This window comes from Amphiura filiformis, chromosome 1 (assembly GCF_039555335.1).
Source record: "Amphiura filiformis chromosome 1, Afil_fr2py, whole genome shotgun sequence".
Taxonomy (NCBI): Eukaryota; Metazoa; Echinodermata; class Ophiuroidea; order Amphilepidida; family Amphiuridae; genus Amphiura; species Amphiura filiformis.
Genome location: NC_092628.1, coordinates 46724985 through 46747883, shown reverse-complemented (window position 1 = coordinate 46747883; position 22899 = coordinate 46724985). Strand labels below are relative to the sequence as shown.

The window sequence follows — 22899 nt, the reverse complement described above, 5'->3', positions numbered from 1 at the left end:
TGAAAAGACAGCTGCTTGGAGAGTTGGTGACAAGAAAGTTAACCTACCTTGGTCACATCCTCAGATGAAGTGGCAGTGCACTAACACTCCAGGTATAATAGAAGAAAAGGTTGGAGGGAAGATTTAAATGCCATCTACTGATGATAGCCAGTAGCGTATCCAGCTTTTCAAAACCAAGGGGGCACATATTTGAAAATGTACCGACGGCCCAAAGATTTTGATAATTTTTGAAAAGTGTCCTCCAAATGAAAATGAAGTAATGCGACAAGATTTATAAGCGCGTTATCATGAAACACATCAAATCTATATTGAAACCTACCATTGTATTCTATTCCTGTTACGCGTAATGTTAGTTTTGCGTGAAGTGGGCAAACCACATTATTTGATCAGGTCTGCTCTCACTTCCCTTGTTTAATGCCAATTAGCTGATCAAATATTTTCCAGTATAACTGCTTTCAGTCATAAATAATCATTCCAAACCAGAAAGAATAGGCCTACAATATCTCTTTGTTTGTCATTTTCGACTAATTACTTGCAAGGTATGGAGGAGCATGTAAACGTGCTCGTTAGTCTAATTAATTAAATGAATTTACTTTAGTTTCAACTCAACATAAAAGGAGACAAATAATGTCATCAAATTGTTTATCCATATTTGGACACCCATCACCCTGCAAGATCGAAGGTGAATTAATCGTAAAATTAATTAGCATCAATGGAAAATCTAAATCTATATAGAACTTTTTTGTCCTCTCAGGAGAACCCCCCCTTGAACCTCTAAAATTTTGGAGAACCCTTAAAGGTTCTCTAAAGAACCGAAAACAGTTCTGTATCACATTTTGGGGCCATTTTCGACGGTTTTGGAACCATTTTTGATTCTTTTTAGAACCTCTAAGGGTTCTCCTGAGAGGACAACTTTAGAATCTTTTTAGAATCTTTATTTCTTAAAGTGCTGTTTTTTTTATCAAATTTGAAAAAAAAATAAAGCTTTAAAACAAGACCAATATGACGGTTGTAAGTATTTATTTTCATTTTGAAAATATCATTTTATTTTTTCAAGAAAAATGTCACGCCGCCACCCTGTCAAGGGTTACACTTTTCCGTAGTCCACTTGCCCGTCATACACTGGCTATTGGATTTACTTAATTTGCGCACAATTGATAGATTTTTACATCTGATCTTTTCAGTCACCGTACTCCCTCTGTTTGTTGGCTTCCAGATTTTTAACTCGGACTTTCGCGATTAATAAACTGCTAGATTCTAAAATCAGAATTATTCAGTGTTGATGTGCCATTATAATTATGCCATTATGAAATGTTGCATTCAATAATATAAGCCTACGTATACTGTCACTAATATAATTATATTAACTTTTTCATAACCATTTTATATTAGTATTTTGATGAAATAAATAACAGTATAATTTCGAGATCAACTGAATGCGTTCATCATGATTAATAACTTCAAAAATCGACAATGGCATAGTCTAGTTTTAAACGATCCCAATATAAGACACATGGCCTTAGGCTTAGAGTGCCTTTTCGTATTAGAATAACAAATTACAATAGGAAAACAAATAAAACAAACAAATCTTTAAAATGAAAATATTATTAATCATCAAAAATACAGGCCAAAACAGTTTCTCATCCAGAAGTAAACGCACCCCTTTTTATCGACGTGCATACCGATAATAATTATGTTCTGCGCTGCTCGCTGGTCTCATCAAGCCTACAACAGCAAACAGTATACATCAATATCTACACATACATTGAATGCATTTGAGCGTAATACATAGATCGATTCAACGCCTCTGTCGCATTCGTTTCAGAATGATTGAAATTAAAAAAGTAGGCTACTCACCAAAGCCTTATGCTTTCACAATATATGAAATCGCTGATATATTGTCTACTGAAGGTAGCATCCACTGGTTTAAATGCTATATACTAAAGATAGTATTCACTAGATGACATGCTGTCTGTTGAAGATAGCACTGGTTTAAATGCTGTCGTCTCCTGAAGATAGAACATCTTGTTTTAAATGCCGTCTACCAAAGATAGCACTTACTGGTTTAAATGCTGTCTACCGAAGATAGCATTTCCTGGTTGAAATGTTGTCTACTGAAGACAGCACTTACTGGTTTAAATGCTGTCTATTGAGGATAACACTGACTGGTTTGAATGCTGTCTACTGAAGATACCACTTACCGGTTAAATGTCGTCTACTGAAGACAGCATTTAAATGCCGTCTACCAAAGATAGCACTTACTGGTTTAAATACCGAAGATAGCATTTCCTGGTTGAAATGTTGTCTACTGAAGACAGCACTTACTGGTTTAAATGCTGTCTACTGAAGATAACACTGACTGGTTTGAATGCTGTCTACTGAAGATAGCACTTACCGGTTTAAATGTTGTCTACTGAAGATAGCACTGACTGGTTTAAATGCTGTATACCGAATATAACACTTACTAATTTAAATACTACCGATGATGGCATTTCCTGGTTTAAATTCCGTCTACTGAAGATAGCACTTACCGGTTTAATTGTTGTCTACTGAAGACAGCACTGACTGGTTTAAATACTGTCTACTGAAGATTAGTCTTACTGGTTTAAATATTGTCTACTGCAGATGCATTTACCGGTTTAAATCTTGTCTACTGAACATTGACAACATCTTCAATCAGATGCCTGACGAAGTCCGATGCTTTCGGACGCAACGTAGCAAAGTGAGTTGCAAATTTTAGTTCCAGTATTTGATTTAATTTACAAAATAATGTTTTGAACTACTAGATCATGTAGATGAATAATCTACACCAAGATATAATATAGCACTTACTGGTTCAAATGTTGTCTACTGAAGACAGCACTGACTGGTTTAAATGCCGTCTACTGAAGATAGGTCTTACTGGTTTAAATATTGTCTACTGCAGATAGCACTTACCGGTCTAAATCTTGTCTACTGAAGATAAAACTTACTGTTTTAAATGCCGTCTACCGAAGACTTACTGGTTAAAATGCTATCTGCTGAAGATACCACCTATGTTTAAATGTTGTATACTAAAGACAGCACTTACTGGTTTAAATGTTGTCTACTTAAGATAGCACTTACTGGTTTAAATGTTGTCTACTTAAGATAGCACTTACTGGTTTAAATGTTGTCTACTTAAGATAGTACTTACTGGTTTAAATGTTGTCTACTTAAGATATCACTTACTGGTTTAAATGTTGTCTACTTAAGATAGCACTTACTGGTTTAAATGTTGTCTACTTAAGATATCACTTACTGGTTTAAATGTTGTCTACTTAAGATAGCACTTACTGGTTTAAATGTTGTCTACTTAAGATATCACTTACTGGTTTAAATGTTGTCTACTTAAGATAGCACTTACTGGTTTAAATGTTGTCTACTTAAGATAGCACTTACTGGTTTAAATGTTGTCTACTTAAGATAGCACTTACTGGTTTAAATGTTGTCTACTTAAGATATCACTTACTGGTTTAAATGTTGTCTACTTAAGATATCACTTACTGGTTTAAATGTTGTCTACTTAAGATAGCACTTACTGGTTTAAATGTTGTCTACTTAAGATATCACTTACTGGTTTAAATGTTGTCTACTTAAGATATCACTTACTGGTTTAAATGTTGTCTACTTAAGATAGCACTTACTGGTTTAAATGTTGTCTACTAAAGATAGCACTTACTGGTTTAAATGTTGTCTACTTAAGATAGCACTTACTGGTTTAAATGTTGTCTACTTAAGATAGCACGTACTGGTTTAAATTGTGTCTACTTAAGATATCACTTACTGGTTTAAATGTTGTCTACTTAAGATAGCACTTACCGGTTTAAATGTTGTCTACTTAAGATAGCACTTACTGGTTTAAATTTTGTCTACTTAAGATATCACTTACTGGTTTAAATGTTGTCTACTTAAGATAGCACTTACTGGTTTAAATGTCTACTTAAGATAGCACTTACTGGTTTAAATGTTGTCTACTTAAGATATCACTTACTGGTTTAAATGTTGTCTACTTAAGATAGCACTTACTGGTTTAAATGTTGTCTACTTAAGATAGCACTTACTGGTTTAAATGTTGTCTACTTAAGATAGCACTTACTGGTTTAAATGTTGTCTACTTAAGATAGCACTTACTGGTTTAAATGTTGTCTACTTAAGATAGCACTGACTGGTTTAAATGTCTACTTAAGATAGCACTTACTGGTTTAAATGTTGTCTACTTAAGATAGCACTTACTGGTTTAAATGTTGTCTACTTAAGATTGCACTTACTGGTTTAAATGTTGTCTACTTAAGATAGCACTTACTGGTTTAAATGCTGTCTACTTAAGACGGCATTTACTGGTTTAAATGTTATCTGCTAAAGATATCACTTACTGGTTTAAATGTTGTCTACTGAAGATAGCACTTATTGATTTAGATGCTGTCCACTGAAGATAGCACTTATTGGTTTAAATGCTGTCTGCCAAATATATCATTTCCTGGTTTAAATGCGGTCTACTGAAGACAGCACTTACTGGTTTAAATTGGTCTTCTGAAGATAACATTTTCTGGTTTAAATGCTGTCTACTGAAGATAGCATTTATTGGTTTAAATGCTGTATACTGAAGATAGCATTTCCCTTATCTTTCTTGATTCGTTTTACCGAGTCTTCGTCGAGTTGTTTGACCTTAAAACATGTACTCTTGTTTTTTGAAACGCGGGGCCAAAATTCTACTCCAATAGATCATAATTTATTAGACTTGAGGTATGCCAGAGACAATAGGGTGGCACTACACTAAGTAAAATACACAATATAGATGTTTTCATTCGTATTCGAAATTCATTTTTCTTTGTTTTAGTCACGATTCTGTGGAATGGCCCATATCTTCATACTTCATACCCAACCTTCCGATAAAGTTATTTATTTCTTGAACTTGCATCGATTGTTTTCGATCATCGCATACCTATATTAATTGTGTCTCGCATTGTCTTACGCCCTGCCAGGATAAAGCAGACCGCCTCCTTTCTTCATTATACAATTCTGTATTATTTTGGTGGGTCAAAATGTAAACGAGTTACTGTCTTTAAAGTGAGTTTTGTCGAGAAATAAATATCACATGCAAAAATATGCAATATTTCTTTTTGAAATTCTACTTTGAGAATATTGGCCTGTCAACTCGCGGCGATTTTTAAAAGGACATTTCGTGATCCACAGCCAGCGTCATCCCCCCTCCCCTACTTTTCTATTTAAAAAAGTTGATATTCTTAAATTGTTAATATTTATCAAACAAATAAGTAAGCTTACCACTCCACACATCAATTCCTGGTGTACCACTGCATCTGCTTAGATAACAACCGTCGCGTTGTTTCTCCTATCATGTTTGAGCTGAATGTGTCTCAACATTACGCACTTCGTCGCAACCTGTCTTGTACGGCATCATGAGTATGAATGTTATCGAGGATAGCTTCCGGAGATGCCGGGAATTCATGCAGGTGGCTGGATACAGCGCAGTCTAATTATATATATTCAAGATGTATAGACCGAATCATCGAATATTCATCGAGAGCTAGTGTAACAGGTCTTTTTTTTTTCAATATTAAATAGTATGCCCTTGACATTTAAAATACTGATCTCGAGTTTCCTTTTTAAGATTTATTCATGTGTATAAAATAAAAGCCAACGAAAAGGTAGAGCCCCTTGTTTTATTACAATTTATTGTCCAAAACTGGTTTTCATTATCAATGTTGTCTACTGAAGATAGCACTCACCAATTCACCGATTTAAATGTCGTCTACTGAAGATAGCCTTCACTGGTTTAAATGTCCACTGAAGATTGCATTCATTGGTTTAAATGTCGTCTATTGAAGATATTGAAGATAACTTTCACTGGCATGACTGGTTTAAATGTCTACTGAAGATAGCCTTCATTGGTTTAAATGTCGTCTACTGAAGATAGCCTTCATTGGTTTAAATGTCGTCTATTGAAGATAACCTGTACTGGCATGACTGGTTTAAATGTCTACTGAAGATAGCATTCACCGATTTAAATGTCGTATATTGAAGATAGCCTTCACTGGTTTACAGGTCTACTGAAGATAACCTTCACTGTTTTAAATGTCTACTGACTTGTTTAAATGTCTACTGAAGATAGCATTCGCCGATTTAAATGTCGCCTATTGAAGATAGCATGCACTGGTTTAAATGTGTACTGAAGATAACCTTCACTGTTTTAAATGTCTAATGAAGATATCCTTCACTGGTTTAAATGTCTACTGAAGATAACCTTCACTGGTTTAAATGTCTACTGAAGATAGCATTCATCGATTTAAATGTTGTCTATTGTAGATAACTATCACTGGTTTAAAATGTCGTCTACTGAAGATAACCTGCACTGGTTTTAATGTTTTCCACTGAAGATAGCAATTACTGGTCCAAACGGTCTCTACTGAAGATAGCACTCGCTGTCTACTGAAGATAGCATCCAATAGTTTAAATGTTGTCTACTGAAGATAGCATGTATTGGTTTAAATGCTGTCTACTGAAGATAGCATTCACGGATATAAATGTCCTCTACTGAAGATAGCATTCACAGATTTAAATGTCTACTGAAGATAGCATGCGCTGGTATAAATGTTGTCTACTGAAGATTGCAATCACTGTTTTAATGTTGTCTACTGAAGATAGCATTCACTGGTTTAAATGTCTACTGAAGATAGCATGCACTGATTTAAATGTTTTCTCCTGAAAGTTGCAATCACTGGTTCAAATGCTCACTACTGAAGATAGCACTCACCGATTTAAATGTTTACTGAAGATAGCATGCACTGGTATAAATGTTGTCTACTGAAGATTGCAATCACTGGGTCATATGCAGTCTATTGGTGATAGTATCCACAGGTTTTAATGTCTACTGAAGAAAGCATGCACTGGTATAAATATTGTGAAGATTGCAATCACTGGTTCAAATGCTATTTACTAAATAAGACTCACTGATTTAAATATTGTCCACTGAAAATATCATTCACTGGTTTAAATGTCTACTGAAGATAGCCTTCACCGATTTAAATGTCTACTGAAGATAGCCTTCACTGGTTTAAATGTCTACTGAAGATAGCCTTCACTGGTTTAAATGTTGTCTAGTGATGAAAGCATTCACTGATTTAAATGTCTACTGAAGATAGCAGGCACTGGTATAAATGTTGTCTACTGAAGATAGCATGCATTGGTATAAATGTTGTCAAGATTGCAATCACTGGTTCAAATGCCTTTTACTGAAGATTGCACTCACTTATTTAAACACTGGCTACTGAAGATAGCATTCAATGATTAAATGCTGTTAAGGGGGTACTACACCCCTGGCCAATTTTGTGCCTATTTTTGCATTTTTCTCAAAAATGATAGCGCATTGGTGACAAGATTATAGGGGCAAGGACTACAACTTCTGCACTGAAAATTCAGCAACTCAAGGCAAGTAGTTATTGATTTATTGATCAAATATTGGTTTTCCCTCATTTTTGACTGTAACTCCACAGCTGTTGCCTGTGCTGAAATAAAATTTCCAGTGCAGTAGTTGTAGTCCTTGCCCATATAATATACATATCTTACTTGTCCCCAATGCACTATAATTTATGAGAAAAATGCAAAAATAGGCACAAAATTGGGCAGGGGTGTAGTACCCCCTTAACTGCTTAAAATTCTTAATCTATGTTAAAGCCAAAAACACAAATGGGTCAAAATGGAGTTAATCAGTTACGTAAAGTCTAGAAAAATTCTTTTCAAATGAATTAAATTAAAACGCTGTCCACAGTTTTAATTGAACGTCTAATTCTAAGCCTTGTAAGGAAAATAATTCAGATACGACGAACATAACACAACATCATGAATTGCTTTCATAAACATTTATTTAGGAAGACATGATTTCTAGTCTTGAACAATGTGATAATATTATTGAGGATTATGTCAACATACCTTTTTCCCTCTTTTCCCCATTTTCCTCCTCTCTGAAAAAGCCCTGACTATATTTCTGTACACCATACATTGAAAAGACTCACAGTAAGTTAGCCTGATGTACCCAGCATTTAACAAATTCCGTCCCTTGTGGCACAGTAAGCGCATCTTGTTTTGTTGCGAATGGCACCAGCTATACCATATCCATTTGATATCAAGGACTTTTATTCCATTACTGTTTCCATTTAAGTATTGCCAAAAACAAAACAAAAAACATTCTGGCGAGTCAGTTGCAAAGTGTACTCGAGGAATTGGGATGCATAATCCCTAGATTGCTGGTTCAAATCTTGATGGAACTATTTGCATTTTATTTCCTTTATTAATTTACAAAATAGGATGAAGTTAAAGAGAGCATTAGGTACACGTTTGATTATTTCTCCGTTTTAAATTTCATTGAATAGCTGCCCCTTAAGGGTGGGGTTTGAACGTTTGGACAGTATTTATTGTGGGACATGAGAGCACATCAGACGTATCGAAATGCATTCTGAATACGAAGAATGTCCTTCTGATATCAAATAATTTTGATTTTTTGAAATTCGCAATGTATAAGTATAAAACTGGTTTACTTCCTCAATCATTTGATAATTTATTTACGGAATTGGAAAGTATTCACAAATATGATACGAGAAACAAGACTGATTACAGACTCGAAATACACAAAATTAAATCTGTATTAACTTTGGGACCGAAACTTTGGAACTCGTTCCCCATGATATTAAAGCGGCTCGAAATTTAAATTCTTTTAAAAAGCGTTTGTCGTCTTTTCTCATGGAGAAAAATCTAAGCATATAATATATCTTTGTTGTAAATTATGTATCAGTATGTGGTACATGTATATAATTGGTTTAGGATTTGTTGAAACTATTTTTCTTATCACATCCGTAATTCTGACTTATTGATCAAATGATTTATTTTTGTGAGTTATTTTCCTACATTACCTTGCTTTTGTTGCTTGAGACATCTGTTTGTGTGTGTGTGTGTGTGTGTGTAAATGTATTTGAGTGTAATTCTTAATTTCTGTAATTCTAGTATTATATTAATTAGCCTAATATTTCTTTTAAGGTGGTGTAACGCTCAATTCAGGCTTTTGCCTTTTGTTACATCTCCGCCATCTTTTTTAAATTCTATTTTGCCGTTTTGTTAAATTTGCTTGCATGTATTTTGATATGATGGAAATAAATAAAATATGTATGTATGTATGTAATACACATTTTATGACAAATGATTAAAATTGATATTTTTGATATTTAACAGTACTCGAAGTAAACTTTATAAATCTGATGATTTATACTTAAAAGTGTATGTAGGTGGGATGAAAAGCCGACGATCAATTGAAAATTTTGACCGTATTGAAGATATATTGAAAAAATAAAAAAAAAAATTGGGTCTTTTTGGGAAAGAATCCATATCTTCAATATGAAAGGTCACAATTTTCAATTGATCATCGGCTTTTCCTCCCAGCTACATATACATTAAGAATATATCATTAGATTTATAAAATTTACTTCGAGGACTGTTATATATCGAAAATGTGAAAAATATCCAATTTTAATAATTTGTCATAAAATTTGTATTATATCGTGAATTTCAAAAAATGAAAATTATTTGATATCCGAAAGACATTCTTCGTATTCAGAATGCAATTCGATATGTCTGATGTGCTCTCATGTCCCACAAAAAATACTGTCGAAATGCTCAAAACGCTCATTCCAGATCCCTTAAGAAAAGTTAAATTTCTGCTACATTTGGTGTTTTCCACAAGCCAGGGGCAGATTTAACATTTGCTAGCCCCTGGGTATTGAAATATGGTTCAAATGCGGGGAAAGTGTGCAATAAATTTTGCCATATAAAGATAAAATTGTCAAAATAAAATATGGTTGAAATTGGAACAAATTTGTGAAGTGCAAAAATTTGCACTTTTTAAGCTGAAATGGTCAAATATGAGATTAATTTTGCCAAAATCAAACATACACAGGCTTCAATTTCGGCCCACTCAAGATTATGGCCATGGGTCTGGGCCCACTTGGCCCTGTGGTAAATCCAGCCCTGGTATAAGCTCTATACCAAGTTGTTATTTGTTTCTTTAATAGGTTTACTATATCGTCAGCCTGCTGCGATAATTGCCCAAGTCATTTTTTGTAATTTTGAGAACAAAGAACAAAATGTGGTTCAAGCATGCATCGGTTAAGTAATCACCCTAATTATTTTGGATCATTCCTTTTCATTTGTATCATCATCATTTGTTCTTGTGCAAAGATTGGTGAATAAATATATTTAAATACATGCTTGAACCATATTTTGTACTTTGTTCTCAAAATTACAAAAACTGACTTTGGCAAAAAGCATAGCAGGCTGACAATATCATGCTCAGTTATAGGTTCACTGAACAGAATTAATGATAATACAATTCTTTATTGTGATATTTTTGGTCAAACAATGCTGAACAAAAACTTCCTTCAGTCTATACTTTGTTCAATTTATAAATGGCAAAGACATCATGGATTGAAATACTGAATGGTGTGCACACAGTTGAGGCATAGCACCTACAGTAAGCCAAAGAATTAAGGTACCAGTTATGTTCGCCCCGATACATCCTAAATAAAGACAAATATGTCAAAATTAAAGCAAGCAGTCAATACCTGTAATCTTTAGCTCTGATTTAAGACCTTATTTGTTGAAATTGGTTAAGAATTAAAGAAACGGTGATCTAAAAACCTAATGAAGAAACGAAATTGAAAGTTGCAGTTTTGTGTTCTAATCAATGAAAGCACGAGCCTAGTTTTAACGTGCTAATCAATGGAAGCCCAGCGCTAGTTCTCTTGTTCACAAACGCTTTGTGTACAAATCAATAGGGCATTTAATGCAGCAAACTGCAACTTTTAAATTGGTATCTTCCTTGGGTTTTGGGATCGCCGTGTGTTTATTTCTTGAACATTTGCAACAAAAGGGTCTTAAATTTGTGCTAAAAGATGCAGCCTTTGGCTACTGGTTCCAATTATGACATATTTGTCTTTGTTTAGGATATACAGGAGGTGAACACAACTGGTACCTTAAGTTTTTGGCTCACTGTATGTGCGTAATGCATGCGCTTATGTGAATTTACATGAGTGTAAGGAAGTTGGGACTTTATTGATGCATGCAGTAACAAAAAGCCAATAACATTTGCCATTTAATAGTTGAAGAAAGTTTTTTTTATTTCATTTTATGAAATAGATATTGATATTACTGCACTAAGTGATACTAATTTGCTTTATGAAAATACTTGGATTTTACAAATGATTCACAGAAATATATTATGCTGCATGATCCTACTCCAAATACCAGGAAAATATAGCACTAAATAATATTATGATCACAGAATCTTAGTTTAAGTGATAAAAAAAACCAACCCAGACCAACTCAGATTTAGCATTTTGGAAGATTTAAAAAAAATCTTGCTAAAAAGATGCATGAAAAATCAGCCTTTTTTTTGTTGTTGTCATATTGATTGATTTTGGACATTTTTGGGAAAAAATCAGAATATTTTCAATATATTTTTGCAAAAGTTCATCAGATTTTTTCCAGATTTTGGCGATATTTTAGAGCAATATTAAACCGAATGACCCTACTTCAAAAGTCTGTCTGTCCACCCATAAAACAGGGGATTTTTTTTGTTGCCTTAGTGGCTTTTTGAACATTTTAAATTAAACAAATGTACCTTATATTATTTTGTTTTCCAACGTGGGACATTTTGGGGTCACATTTTATTGTAAATTCACAAAAAGGGACCTTTTGTTTGGCGAAACCCACCCCTTGTAAACCCCTTGGTTAACAACATGTTTTCTGAGAAGCAATTAATTTATACAATTTTCAATAAACTGCTGGTTGCACTAGATCAAAGCATCCTGTTCCGCCATATACTACACGACCCACTACTAATCTTGCAGAAGGTGATCTCAGCTTGTCGTATGTACCTGAAATATCACAATAGAAAAGACTTGATTACTTTGAGGTTAAAGATAACAAATTCTTACGTCTACAAACTACAGGTATCAAATTGGGTTTACTTTGTATCTTGCATTGCTTAATACCTGTAAACCTCAAGACTTGCATATTAAACAGAGTACTAGTACTCTCAGCAAGTCAGTGATATCAGCTTCAATGTGCAAGCAATGGTGTACATACACACACATTTCAAGATGCCGCATAGATATGCGAAACAGCTGCTTCAGCACACTGACGTCACTGATTTGGCGAGAGTAAAAGTACTATAACAGTAGTTAGTTTTGTAAACTTTATTTTTATAAGAACCACATTGTAAACTCATTTTTCTAGAAACGACATCAAAACCAAAATATTTCACAATATTAAAAAATAGCGACTGTTCATGATAATGCCTGTGATAATACATCAGAAATTGCCTTCTTATAGATATTTACAGCCTTCAAGTCGTTGATTTTACAAAATTCCAACTTTTTTTGATATCCTACTATGCTGTCGACGGCCAACACATTTTTCAGGCCGTTCAAACCGAGATCACCAGTCCATTTGGAAAATACATATTGAGGTATAGACCAATTGGCATGTGACGTCATTGCCCAGCAGTATGCGCACAAATTATAGCAATTTCCATTGTTCTTTGCCCTGCAGTGTGCGTATGCACCGTAGTTTGCTAAGGGCACATGCATTTTAAATCGCCCGCCACATTTCATATAGTACAAGAAAGCCATTGAACAGTGTAGCGGCTCGTTCAAGCATATCGATAGACGAGTCCCTCGCCTTTGTTGATAAAAAGTGATGTCAAGTGGTCTATATTTTGCACTTCACATTCAATGCAGAATTACACATAATTCACTTATCCGGATTTTTCACTTATCTGGACAATGCTTGGTCCCATCATGGCTGGATAAAAATGGTTGGATTGTATGTTTAACCTACCTTGTAAAGTAGCATCTTTCAAAAAATGCATGGTACTCTCAAAACTCATCTTCTGCAAGGGTGATGAATTCGACTCCAAACCGATACGGTTGAAAGGTTTATAGCAGCCTTCAAAGGTCATGTAATCTGCTACAAGAGACAGATGCCGAGGGTCAACATGGATGCCATAGACTTTGAAGACGTCTTTGATTTCCTAAAAACAAAAGAATTAGTAGGAACAAGTGAAAAAAATTATGCCTTTAGGAGGTAAAGTTGTTATTCACTTGTAAGCTATTCCCTGAGAAGGTAGTTTTAAAGGGATTCAATTAAGGTTACACGAAGAAACGTATAAAAAACGTATAAAAGACGTATAAAGTTGTTCTCTAAAACCGCGTTTTCTCAGCAATCAAATATCGCAGTGAGTCAAATGTTGGTGCATAGATGTATCTTAACATTATTTTTGTGTGTTTATACAAATTTTTAGAATCCGTTTGAAAATCCTTCGTTTAAATCATTTTTACGCACCATGTTCACAAGATCAAAAACACGTTCCATGCAGTTTTTTCAAATATTCGCTCCGTATAAAACCACGCCCGAGTGATTGTTTTCTCCTTTTTGTATTGTACTACAAATCGACCAAAGAAATAATGTTGCCATGGGGAAGAAGCAAATACAGTACCGATTAAATTTTATTAGCCCGTTTTTGGGAACAATTTTTGAGAATCTTGTACCACAAAACACTGTTATGTTACATTATCGATATCTGGATTGTGGAGCGTTAATTTTGATTTCTAACTGCCTACATTATTTCTCAAAAGTATGTCGATCCCTTTACCATTTGAATTTCACTCCAAATTTAAGCTACTTTTGCAAAAATCGAGGTTTTTCGCCATCGATACCTCCGACATTTACAGCGGTGGTGAGATTGTTTATCATAAGAGCCTGGTATGCACTATTCCATAATAGTCAGTTTGAGATCAATCCATTTCACAGGTCACTCAGTAGCTCAATCGGTTAGTAGCGTCGGACTCACGTTCGACTATTTAATACTATAGTTTTGAGCTGGAAAACTTTGCAGTGCGTGTTCGAGTCCCTATGTGGTCCATTCCATCTATTTTATTTTATTTTCTCTCACTTTTTTCTTTTTTTCTTGTTTGTTTCTTTCTTTCAGACTGCAGCGATTGATTGTTTTTGCCCGTTTTTTTTTTCATTATATAATTCAGGAATTTGTAGACTATAGTAGTCTAATAGGCGCGGCCTATGAATATATTTTTACAAATTAGATTAACAAAATATTGGTTGTTGGTTTTGTTACTGTTGTTGTAGTTATTGTTGTAGGCCTATATATATAGCATCATCAGGTATAAATAGGCATACTAGACCTATTATAGCCTATAGAAGCATTGATTTATTTCACGACAGATATCATCCAGGATAATTTTAAAAATTGAAAATTTAGAAAATCCAAAGGAAAATTGCAGAAAAGCGGCTGCCCACAATCACCCCCCATCAGCCCATATGGTCCTATCATGGTCGCCCTTCCCTATCCCTGCAACATATAGGATGACTCACGAGCAGCGGTTTGTCCGTGGCCCTAGTTCAGATTGATACACTATTATACGCGTGAGTTCATTCTTTTCTGCATGGCTGTTTCCATTATTAACTTACGCCCCTCTGGAATCAAGCCTTGAAAATAAATTGTATTTAACCTTAAAATGCACATTGCCAAACAAAGAGGTTTTTTGTATGTGTTTGTTTTTTTGTTTTTGAGAACTACAAAATTGGTTACCCTGACCAAACCTACTAATGCACAAACATACAAACAAATTTTGGGTGTTACATATCAAATGGTTGAGTACTAACTGAATGAGGATGAAGTGGCAAGTCCCCATATTATTTTATTTATAAGTGGTGCGGCATGTGGGACATATTTATAATAACAAATTGAAATTAGAAATACTATGAGGGTCAAAATGCCACACACCAAATATTACAGGCTCGTCATCAGAAGTACACACCATTGTAAAATGTCCAGCCCTGATACTCTGCCCGTGATTGGCTTACCCTATAGTATCTGTATTCTAGAATCCTTGATAACAGTTCTCACCTTAATAATAACCCGATTGGCGGCTTCAATCCCGTATGTCCTCGCCATTGCATGTATGTCATTTGTATACACTTTAGGAAGATCTAGAAGATGATCAAACTTGTATAACTCCTGAAAGAAATCAACAAAATAATATCATAGAATCAGTGGCGTAGATTTCTTTTTGACGTGGGGGGTGGGGCCTTGAAGTAAAGTGAATCCAGCAACTTTTAGCGACAGAATAAGTTTATGGTACAAATGTGCGCGAAGCGTGCAAAAATTTTTCAGCTAAAATTTTGAAGCTAAACTGTTGAAATATGGTGCAAAAGTGGAATATATTTGCACGAAGTGCACTTTTGGGCCTAAAATGGCTAAATCCCCGACAAAATATTTTTCCACCTCATCCCCGGGATCTATGCCTATGCATAAAATTGGATACCCTGAATACAATAGATGTCAATAAGTGAAACAAAACCGATGCTTTAATAACTGACATGAGCCTTCAGGTCATATTTTTTGTCAAACAATGAATCGGCAAGAAATTTTTTGCACAAACACATTATGCAGCCAGAGGCTTCCGGTGGTATGAAAATCTGAGTTGAAGCTGTGGATCACGAAATGTCCCTTTAAAACTCACAATGATTTTCATTGTGAGTTAAACGCTTTTTGGTTCTCAACCCTCGATATATTTAAGCTTTCACTTACCTGTACATTTACTCCTTCAGTACGAAGTTCCTTGCCTTCCTCCGAGTCTGCAATAAAGCATCGACTGATTCCTGGAGCCTGGCGTACAACTGCATTCTGAACAGCGCCCTCTATTAGAGATGCCATATCCAATCTGGCGTTGGATATATCAAACTGCAAAGGGATGTGATTGGCAAAATGAATACATTTTTGAACTATCAAAGACTAATAAATATCATAACCCCCTGAGCACTACCTGCCGATCTAACATTGCCTCTGATTGGTCAATTACGTGATATCTTCATTTTAATCACTAATCAGAATGGAGCTTTGCAAATAATTCATCCCAATTTTTTTGTTTGGTGAAATTATTCTAACAATGTTGCTGACTGGTGCAATTGATAATGAAAACTTCTTTTTTGACCAATAGGCAGGTAGTTCTCATGGGGCTAAGGATGAAAATGCAAAAAAATGTTTAGGCTAATGAAAGTTGATTGTGAGTCTCCTGTCACTTTTTTTTTTCGATGCGGCAACTCTTTCAACAATCATTACTTTTCTAAAATTAATTATTTAGCACATATCGGATATCAGAGTTCACACCAGTAAATACAAGTCTCCTACACCCTGGGAGAAGAAAATCAGTGTTTCAAACAAGGAAACATGCAATACGACTTAATTAAATACATTAGAAAATGCTTAAAACCCAACTATTAGGCCCTGATTCATATTTAATCCTCATTTAGGCCTGGGAAATAGAGTGTCTGTGAAAAATGAGCAGGATACGACTTTTTATGAATATTTGGCTAAACTTTAAGAAACACCAAGCTATTCGTGAGGTGGTGTAAGCTGTATGGGCTATAGGGTGATCTAGTCGGCATTTTTCTGGAAAAAAATGCTGTACTTCGTATATAATTTCTACAATGGATGACTTCATCTGACCTTCGACTTGCAGAAAGGGTAAGTTTTGAAGAACTGAGTCGCTCTGGAGTTAAGAAAATGATGTTTTCCTGGACCCTGTTTGTACAGAAAGTCAATGGGGGCTATTTACTGGTGTGCACCCATCAGTAACCAGCTAAATATAGACAGCAAGGAAAAGACAGTTCAATAAGCTACAACTTATTTAGAATATTGATCTCTATACAGGGTTGCCAAAAATTTCAGCCTGAATCACGGTTTGAATAATCAAAATTAACCATTGGTTTCTATGGGACAGGAAACTACCGGATGTTGTGGGAAATAGTTTTTGAAAAGTTGCCAATTTTCTTTCTGAAAAATTTGTTCCTATGGAATAAGAATTTGTCGAAAGTCGCGGGCAAAATCTTCAAAAGTCGCTGAATTGGGCTACCAAATTGTGGGTATGGCAACCTACTCTTTGCAGGTGTTTATTTGCACAATAGACTATCAAAGGTACAAAAAAGATATATTCCAAGGTTTCATTCAATAAGAAATGTTCTTAATCTTTCACACATGGAGCGTGAATTTCAAATACGGTTACCTAAATGGGTGGCCCCATTTAAAATCTACACACCCGTGGGAGATTAAGGTCATATCTTCCATAGGGGGTGTATGGATTTCAACTGGAATAGCCCAATCATTTTTTATATGCAAAACTAACCTGCAGCGATAGTGATTAACAAATTTTAATCATTACCCAGAGTAAAAACCCAGTGCATCTGGCCAGATTCAAACCTTGGTCGCCGGTTTGAATCCGGCCAGATGCACTGGGTTGTTTTTTTTCAATGTTTATGTGCGCTGGCTGCTCTGGGTAAGATTAAAATTTATTCATCCTATCAACCCAGAGAACTCAGTATATAATTTTCAGAGATAGTGATTGTAATTTTGTTTCAAATATGAAAATAATTGTTCCTTAAACTTTTTTTAAATATTCTACTTACTTTGAGTGTAAATTCACACCATAATTGTTGATCTGTATCAAAATCATAACCAGTTATGGCTGAACTGAAGTTAACAACCGCCTAAAAGAAGAAAGAAGATGAGAGAAATTATCACTCAGTAATTTAGAGTAATTAGTATCAGTTATCTTCATTGCCCACATGCTGGTTTCATACGGTTATGCCGCTTGCCTTGTGACGCACACGCATTGCTGACAAACGGACACAATCAGGGCTTTTCATTGGCTGATACATCATGCAGCTTGCCGTGGCATGAATGTCTGAGAGATGCATTAGCCATTGTCCTTGATAGTAGAGCTACTATATTTTGGAGATTTTCAAAGGAAGGTTATAAATTTCGCTTTGGGTTAGTCTGCAACATGCAACTGCTTAAATTCTCCTCAAGGGAATTGGCTAGAAAAAACAACTGGGGTTGAATATAGTTTCACCTTGCGGGAATCTACTTGGATTCTGGAAACAGAATTTTACAAGAATCTGTAGATTATCCCCCATTTACTTAGTGTGTAGGCTCAAAAAATCTGTGAGAATGGATTCTGGCAACAGCATTTTACGATTCTCCCCATTTACTTAAAGTATAGGCTCAAAAAATCTGCAAGAATCTCTTCAGATTCACGCAAGTCAAAACCAAATTCTGGTTGCATCATTTTGAGTATCATCGGTGCGATATGAGAGACTGTACATGTAAAAGTCTTTGAGTTTCCAAAAAAGACTATTGGAAGAATGTGAGGGCCAAATTCTATTTATTGACACTAATTTGGACCGTGATCTGAGTGACATTTGTTGTGAAACAGGCTCCTTGCCCGTTTTTTCTGTTTCTTCTGCTATTTTACAGTTTTGTGTACGGTCTGTGTTTTTATTGACTTTATTGAATTCGCACAGTCCCTTGGCTCAGGGTGTGACAGTATTGTGCATTTTGCCGGTAATTGTCTGCTATGTTTCGTTTCTGTCAGCAGAGTTGCTATGTGATTCAAAGAGTTGTTACTACCTGCATTATTAATTCACTGTAATATTGGTATGCTTATTATCATTTATTACAATTTTTATGCTGCTTCAGTTTGTCTGTTTATAACATGTTTCTATATTTTCGCATTGCAGGACACTTGTAAGGAGTTTATAACATGCATCTGTGGCCGGGAGTGGGTGGCATATGTGACATGATCAAGGGGAATGAGTCGGATGTCGCTAATATTGTTTTTGAGATATTGGCAAAAACAGTGCTCAAATTCTTTTGTTTTATATTGTTTTTAGCCATTGGTAAATTGCCCATAACTCGGTAACCAAATGTCTGATTATAATGGGGTTTGCATCAAAATGTAGCATTTGTAAACTGACAGAAAATGATGCACAAAACGTCTAATTGAAAATTGCCGACATGTGACTCATTCCCCTTGATCATGTCACATATTAGAAACAAGTTTGAGCACAGAAGTGTGTCCAGCAAAGTGTCAGAATGCATTTACGCCGTAAGTCAATAATTAGGCCTCAACCAAAAACTATTTGATTTGTGTTACCCAACTACCTAATGGTGATTCTGAAAATATCTTTTAAGGAGGTGAAGTAAAAAAGTGTTTCAATTTCAAATAGTCTCGTGTCTAAAAAACAACTTTTATGACATTGTAACTTTTATGACATTGTAATTTTCCTTCATTTTCATTAAAGGTCAATGACCTTGTCAACTTCACCAAGGAGAGAATGGTCTTGTTGGCAGCGATGAAGGTCAAAAATCTAAAATCAACCAAAGAAGTACCAAAGGATTGCCCCGACTCCACCCAACATGCCCAAACCTACACAGTCCGAAAACAATTTGTGGATGAATGGTCTGAGGAAACCGCAAAACTATTGTGGCCAACCTACGAGAAAGACCTATTTGCAATGGCCACGGATATGCCTAGCACAAGCACCGATATCAATATGCCTAGCACAAGCACCAATAGCGATACGGCTGGCACAAGCACTGACACCAATATGCCTAGCACAAGCACCAATAGCGATACGCCTGGCACAAGCACCAATACCAATACACCTAGCACAAGCACCAATAGCGATACGCCTGGCACAAGCACCAATACCAATATCCCTAGCACAAGCAACAATAGCGATACGCCTGGCACAAGCACCAATACCAATATCCCTAGCACAAGCACCAATAGCGATACGCCTGACACAAGCACCAATACCAATACACCTAGCACAAGCACCAATACGCCTGGCACAAGCACCAATACCAATATCCCTAGCACAAGCAACAATAGCGATACGCCTGGCACAAGCACCAATACCAATATCCCTAGCACAAGCACCAATAGCGATACGGCTGGCACAAGCACCAATAGCGATACGGCTAGCACAAGCACCAATACCAATACGCCTAGCACAAGCACCAATAGCGATACGCCTGGCACAAGCACCAATACCAATACACCTAGCACAAGCACCAATAGCGATACGCCTGGCACAAGCACCAATACCAATATCCCTAGCACAAGCAACAATAGCGATACGCCTGGCACAAGCACCAATACCAATATCCCTAGCACAAGCACCAATAGCGATACGCCTGACACAAGCACCGATACCAATATGCCTAGCACAAGCACCAATACCAATACACCTAGCACAAGCACCAATAGCGATACGCCTAGTACAAGCACCAATACCAATACGCCAAGCACAAACACCAATAGCGATATGCCTGACATAATCACCGATACCAATACGCCTAGCACAAACACCAATAGCGATACGCCTGACACAAGCACCGATACCAATACGCCTAGCACAAGCACCAATAGCGATACGCCTGGCACAAGCACCAATAGCGATACACCTGACACAAGTACTGATACCAAATACACCTAGCACAAGCACCAATAGCGATAAGCCTGACACAAGCATCAATACCAATATGCCTAGCACAAGCACCAATAGCGATACGCCGGACACAAGCACCGACACCAATATCCCTAGCACAAGCACCAATAGCGATACAAGCACCGATAGCGATACGCCTGGCACAAGCACCAATACCAATATCCCTAGCACAAGCACCAATAGCGATACGCCGGACACAAGCACCGACACCAATATCCCTAGCACAAGCACCAATAGCGATACGCCTAGCACAAGCACCGATAGCAATACGCCTGGCACAAGTTTATCCGTGAGTAAGCAAGATATCCCACAATCCATTTCACCGATCGCCATCATCTATACTTAGCCGCCGGAACGAAGAAATTTGTGCTCTACAAATGATTGCAAATTACACATTTGTAATGACTTTTCACCACAAAATATGATATGAAAACAAAGGTGAACAATGTATGAATATATGGAGAGGTCAAGCAAATCCAATAATTATTGTCAATATTAATATTTGGCGACATATAATAATGACAACATTTTACACTTCAAGTCATGTTTTTGGCACTGCCTACAACTTGAGAACAAGTCCTCAAACGTTCAAAATTTGTAGTTACTACAACTGAACTTACCTGTACCCTCTCTCCTTTCTCAGATTCTTGCACTCTCCTTGCTTTCTTCATGGACTTTGCTGGGCTGCCATCATTCTCTACAGATCTATCCAGGTCGTCTTCCTCCATATCTGCTTCCTGATTAGTGTTCTCATCCTCTTCTGTTTGTTATAGAAAACAAATAAATTAATAAGATATATTAATTACCTAATAATTAAATCAAATGAAAAGATAATTAAGAAAAATGTAGAAAGGAAAGTCAAAAAAGAAAAGTATGGAAGAACAAAACAAAATGATGCAACAGAATAGGAAAAGGAAGAAAGAGAGCACGAGAGAACGAAGCATTACACAAGAGGGAGGGAGGGAAGGAGGGAAGGAGGGAGGGAGGGAGGGAGGAGAGAGGGGAGAGGGGGAGAGGGAGGGAGGGGAGAGGGAGGGAGGGAGGAGGGAGGGAGGGAGGAGGAGGAGGGAGGGAGGAGGAAGATAAATAAATGAAGCACACACCCTATACATACCACAATAAACCATTGCAGCCATGATCAGTTCCTCAGGGTATCATACAGGTAATAACAACAATATGCGGGGAATTTCAAGTTAGCTGAAACGCCTTGCCGATTGAGCCAGACACAAGCCAATTCTACCTAAAAGCGGGCAGCCTTATTTCTATAGATCTGCTGCGCATTCAAATTGCATTGTATTGCATCGTAATTTCATTTGTGTCCATGCTAATTATGTTTACACAACATGAACTCACATGTTTTCAAGCAAATTCGCCGATAATAGGTGATCAAAAGCGATCGGAATGTTACAAAAGTAGAGATCGCATTCAGCTTACTTCATATGAGATGATCTTTGGAAAAATACGGCATAATTTGTCATGGTGCTTGCGGAATGCCATGCAGTAAAATGCTAAAACGTTGCGGCATTCATGATTGACAACTAAAAATCGGCGTGTCCACGTATCCTCCGCTGTCAGTTTCTTATCCACTGACTACGTCCTCACGTAATGTGTTATAGCAAATTGCAATAAGTACAATGAAATAATGAGTAGGGCGGGTTCCAGGGCGGGTTTCTTCTTTATTTTAGCTAGAGTATCTCGAGCTAGATGGAGCTGACTTGTCTGCAAAAAACCTTACAATAATAAGCTCTATATAACAAAACAATACATGAAAGAACAACTTTCACCTGATGAATTACCCCCAGCGTCTCCTTCCTGCCCTTCTTCCTCCTCATATTCCTGCTCCTCCTGGTGTTTTTGTCTGTACTTGGTAGTCGACGCATCTGCATCAGCGCCCTCATCATCACCTGACATAGAGTCCTCATCTAGGTCTTCAGGTGGCTGGTTTTTGTTGGCTGCTGGCTGTGCTTCGTTGTCATTTTCACTACCACCTGAAGGGGTGGCGTTTTCTGGTACATCATCTGAGCCAGACTGCACTTGTCTTGCCATGGCTGCTGATTTTTTGGAATCTACAAGTCTGGTGTAAAATGAGAAATTTAAAAAAATTGTCATTTAATAAAATATGTACATACTTCATTTCTAGTCCTACTGTACTAATTTCTCTGTAATCCAGCTAATTAATCTAAAAAAAAACCCAAATCTTTTCAGACTAGTGCTAATTACCTTATTTTATACGACCAAGACAATCAAGAGAAAACTAAACCAACCTGGACATGGTATGAATTGCCAGATTGAGAGCAATTTTTATGTACTTGAAGGACCTGTCTTATTGTTTGCAGTATTGTTTACTCCTGATGCCAGAAAAAACTGACAATAAAAGTCAATTTTTTTCATTTTTTTATTTAAGGGAAAATGTGCAAAAAACATGCAATTTTGCAGTCACAA

At 36.3% G+C, this 22899-nt stretch overlaps 2 protein-coding genes across 2 annotated transcripts in view; both read right to left on the bottom strand.

Moving 5' to 3' along the window:
• Positions 1 to 5431, bottom strand: part of LOC140147871 (alpha-N-acetylneuraminide alpha-2,8-sialyltransferase-like) — a 36507-nt gene extending 31076 nt beyond the window's left edge. The window contains exon 1 of the mRNA XM_072169652.1: positions 5305 to 5431. Within this exon, the coding sequence (XP_072025753.1) occupies positions 5305 to 5316 (12 nt within the window). The 5' untranslated portion in view covers positions 5317 to 5431. The remainder of the gene's footprint in view (positions 1 to 5304) is intronic.
• A 5651-nt stretch (positions 5432 to 11082) lies between these two features.
• LOC140147929 (DNA-directed RNA polymerase I subunit RPA1-like) overlaps positions 11083 to 22899 on the bottom strand; it is a 41444-nt gene continuing 29627 nt past the window's right edge. Inside the window, 7 exon segments of the mRNA XM_072169727.1 lie at positions 11083 to 11960; positions 12925 to 13117; positions 15011 to 15121; positions 15695 to 15847; positions 17569 to 17649; positions 21078 to 21217; positions 22242 to 22531. Of these exon segments, the coding sequence (XP_072025828.1) occupies positions 11857 to 11960; positions 12925 to 13117; positions 15011 to 15121; positions 15695 to 15847; positions 17569 to 17649; positions 21078 to 21217; positions 22242 to 22531 (1072 nt within the window). The 3' untranslated portion in view covers positions 11083 to 11856.